The sequence below is a fragment of the Octopus bimaculoides genome, chromosome 27, assembly GCF_001194135.2.
Source record: "Octopus bimaculoides isolate UCB-OBI-ISO-001 chromosome 27, ASM119413v2, whole genome shotgun sequence".
NCBI lineage: Eukaryota > Metazoa > Mollusca > Cephalopoda > Octopoda > Octopodidae > Octopus > Octopus bimaculoides.
This window is the reverse complement of record NC_069007.1, coordinates 13,116,741-13,120,359: the sequence shown is the minus strand read 5'-3', so window position 1 is coordinate 13,120,359 and position 3,619 is coordinate 13,116,741. Positions and strand designations below refer to the sequence as shown.

The 3,619-nt window shown below is 39.1% G+C and overlaps 1 protein-coding gene across 2 annotated transcripts in view; it reads right to left on the bottom strand.

Annotated features, from left to right (window-relative positions):
• The window catches only part of LOC106867683 (prostaglandin G/H synthase 1), a 74,483-nt gene that overhangs the window by 8,229 nt on the left and 62,635 nt on the right, over positions 1–3,619 (bottom strand). For both annotated transcript variants that reach the window (XM_052977237.1, XM_014912625.2), the window contains one exon: positions 754–898. In XM_052977237.1, coding sequence (XP_052833197.1) covers positions 754–898 — 145 coding nt within the window. The remainder of the gene's footprint in view (positions 1–753; positions 899–3,619) is intronic.

Below are 3,619 nucleotides of genomic sequence, written 5' to 3'. Positions count from 1 at the left end.
ATATATATATATATATATATATATACACACTTTTATTCTTTTCTTTGTTTCAGTCATTTGACTGCAGCCATGCTGGAGCACTGCCTTGTGGAATTTTAGTTGAACAAATCAACTCCAGAATTTCTTTTTTTTTTTTTAAGCCTAGTACTTTTTCTATCAGTCTCTCTTGCTGAACCACTAAGTAACAGGGACTTAAACACACCAACACCAGTTGTCAAGCAGTGATGAGGGTACAAAGACAGACACAAAGACACGTGCACAGATATATACATATACATATATATATATATATATATATACTTGAGACCTTCTCTTAGTTTCTGTCTACCAAATCCACTCATAAGGCTTTGGTCAGTCAGCTCGAGGTTATAGTAGAAGACACTTGCCCAAAGTGCCACACAGTGGGACTAAACCCAGGACTATGTGGTTGGGAAGCCAGCTTCTTACCACACATCCACACCTGATATATGAAAGAAAGGATAGAAAAAACTTGCAGGGTTAAAACAATTTGGATTGGTTGGGCCAGGTTGAGCTGATATTTTTCCATCTGTTTTGCTTTACCTGAAATCTCATCCAGTGTACATTAGACAACAGCTACTTGAAGAACAGCCAATGAAGGAACCTGCATGCGGTTGCTTGACTTGTTAGAGATGGATGGATGGATGGGTGGATAGGAGGTAACTTACAGATTGAGAGAAATAGGAGAGATGGAAAGAGAGAGAGAAGAGGGGAATAGGAAAGGTACCAGCTTACCTGTCAGCTCAATAAAGGTCTTTGGGGTTTTCAACTTGAAATGTCTGAGGTAATTGTTGTAGGACTGGAGTCGTAATGTTCTGGCATGGAGTAAGGCTTTTCTGGCATGGAGTATAGTTGCAGGACCATGGTTATGGTGAGTGACCTGTCGCAACAACACAATCAAAGCAGACCTTTAGCAAGCTTTCTGTCAATACAACAATGATGAGAAGCTTTGATTAATTAACATAATACCAGTCTTGAGAATCATTAATTTAACCCTTTTACAATGGAAATCAGATACAGCCACTCAAAATTTCATTACCCTTAACTGCAGAAGGCAGTTCTGTATACCAGTCTATCTTTTGTTGAAGAAATGTTGTGTTTGGAATTATTTTTTGTTGATATATGTCAAGTTTGTTGAGGCAATGTAACTTGCAGAAAAAAAAAATCATTCTTTGGTAGGTATTTAAAATCATAACTGGAATAAGCATGAAATTTAATTTTCTAGTTAAAGGATTGAATCTACTCCAGTATTTAACTGCTGTTTATGTAAACCAATGAGGGAGCCACTAAGTAGCTTTAGTCTTCTATTATAAATCCATTCACATTTAGGATGTATATATATTATTTGTGTATGTATGTATACACACAGTTGCCATCTACTAAATTCACTTGGTTGCCCTGGGGGTATTAGTTGGAGACAACTTGCCTAAGGTGCTGTGCAGCAGAACTGAACTCAAAACTACATGATTGCCATGCAGGTAAGTGATAATTAAAATTAAGCTGTGTATATTTATATTTAACATGTTTGTGTACACCAGTGATTCTCAACCAGGGTTCATATTTGAGAGACCATACTTGAGAGACCATATTTCCGTTGTGGGTCCATATAAGGCTTTGCTGTTAAAATTCATGTACAGTTCATTATTTGTAATTCAACAATTAAAATTTTTTTTTATATATAATTTCTAATAATATTTAACAATAAAAATGCAGTAAGTTTTTTTTATATTTACAGCGAATGGCTATGGAGATCCAGTTGAATAAAACTGAAATCAAAAGGGATTCATAGGGGGGGGAAAAATAGCCGAGAACCATTGATCAACACCCAAACATACAAATGATACATTTACTGTTGTAGTTGTCTCAGAAAAGAAATTCTCCTGATTGGCTGTGTATGGGGAAATCTACATTGTCTATGAGAAGATAATGTGGGGCTCTGAATAATATCATTGAACAGCAGGCCACATGTTTCTACATCATTACACCTCATCAGCTACAGATACTGAACCAATCATTCACAACCTACCAACAACTGTCCTTCTTACATATAAACAACAAATAATAAATTTTCTGGCAAATGCAAAGCTTTGTAAGTTTGGATAGATTAGAGGCATTGCGAGGTGATTTGGTTGGTATTTCTAGCAGGGAAATCAAACTACTTCAGAGGAGCTCCTTCACTGATTTGGGGTCAGTTTTAGTCAAGATCTAAAGACAGGAAGGGTGGGCATCATCAGCTGAATCCCTTCGCTCTCACGACAGTGCTTCTATTTGCTCCGGCCATCCCACACAACGCCCCAAGCACAAACAAAGTCCTCGGCGTCACCTGTTTCCACAATATATTTTGTCATCCACTGTGACCATGTGACATGTAGCCAATCGACATGTGGCCAACCGACATGTGGCCAACCAACATGAGCCACCACTCTTCCTCAGAGAAAAGAACACAATACACAGAATTCAACTCAGAAAATTGAGTAACATGTACAAACAGATTGAGCTGACACTCCCAAATCACATAAGTAACAGGAAGCATTTCAATTTCTGAGTGGAGCCATTGGTTGGACAGAAAATCTAACCAATACTAACCCGTGGTCCTGTGAAGCATCCTGTTACCAAAGGAGTTGAGGTGGCTCTTCAAAAGTAATTCACAAGTAATTTATTTTTTAGTTGATTGATCTTCACAGGTGATTTAGTTTAGTTTATTGATCAATATCAGAAATATAAATTTGGTCCACCTGTGCGATTCGAACTGTGAAGTTGGCAGCAAAAAATAAAAATTGAGCAAAGTAAATATTGTCAGTGGATCTTGTTACCTTAATTATCTTGACCATCTGTGACTCTGTGTGTGTGTGAGTGTTCAAGTGTATATGTATGTGTGTGAATATGTATTTATAAGTGGGTGTACGTGTCTGTGTGTGTGAGTGTATGTGTGTATATGTGTGTTTGTGAGTATGTGTGTGTGTGTTCATGGGTGTGTGTGAATATGTATTTACAAGTGGGTGTACATGACTATGTATGCGTGTGTGTGTGCTTGTGTACATGTACATTTGTGTGTGTGTGTGTGTGTGTGTGTGTGCGCGCGCGCATATATGAATGTGTATATGTGTGAGTGTGAGTTGCACTTGTGTGTGTGAACTCACATTTAAGACACGAGGGAATGCTTAACCCTAATTGGTCAATTAAAGCCAAACCTATTTACAAACATCCACTAGATGGTGCCATATTGACTCGTGGGTGCAGTTATCAGCAAATATTCTTAATTCCACTATAATTCTGCCCTCATTCCTACCACAATCACCACCACCGCCACCACAGCTACCACCACCCATTATCATAACCACTTACCACCACCACCACCACCACCACCACTATCCTCATTGCCACCACCACTTACACCATCACCTCCCACCATAACTACTGCTACACACCCCCACCGCCACCACCATCACCAACAGCACTACCACCTACTGCAATGGTCACTCGACAACCACCCATTACTACTACCACCACCATCACTACTGCCACACACACCCACCACCACCAACATCAATACCACCTACTGCAATGGTCACTCGACAACCACCCATTACTACTACCACCA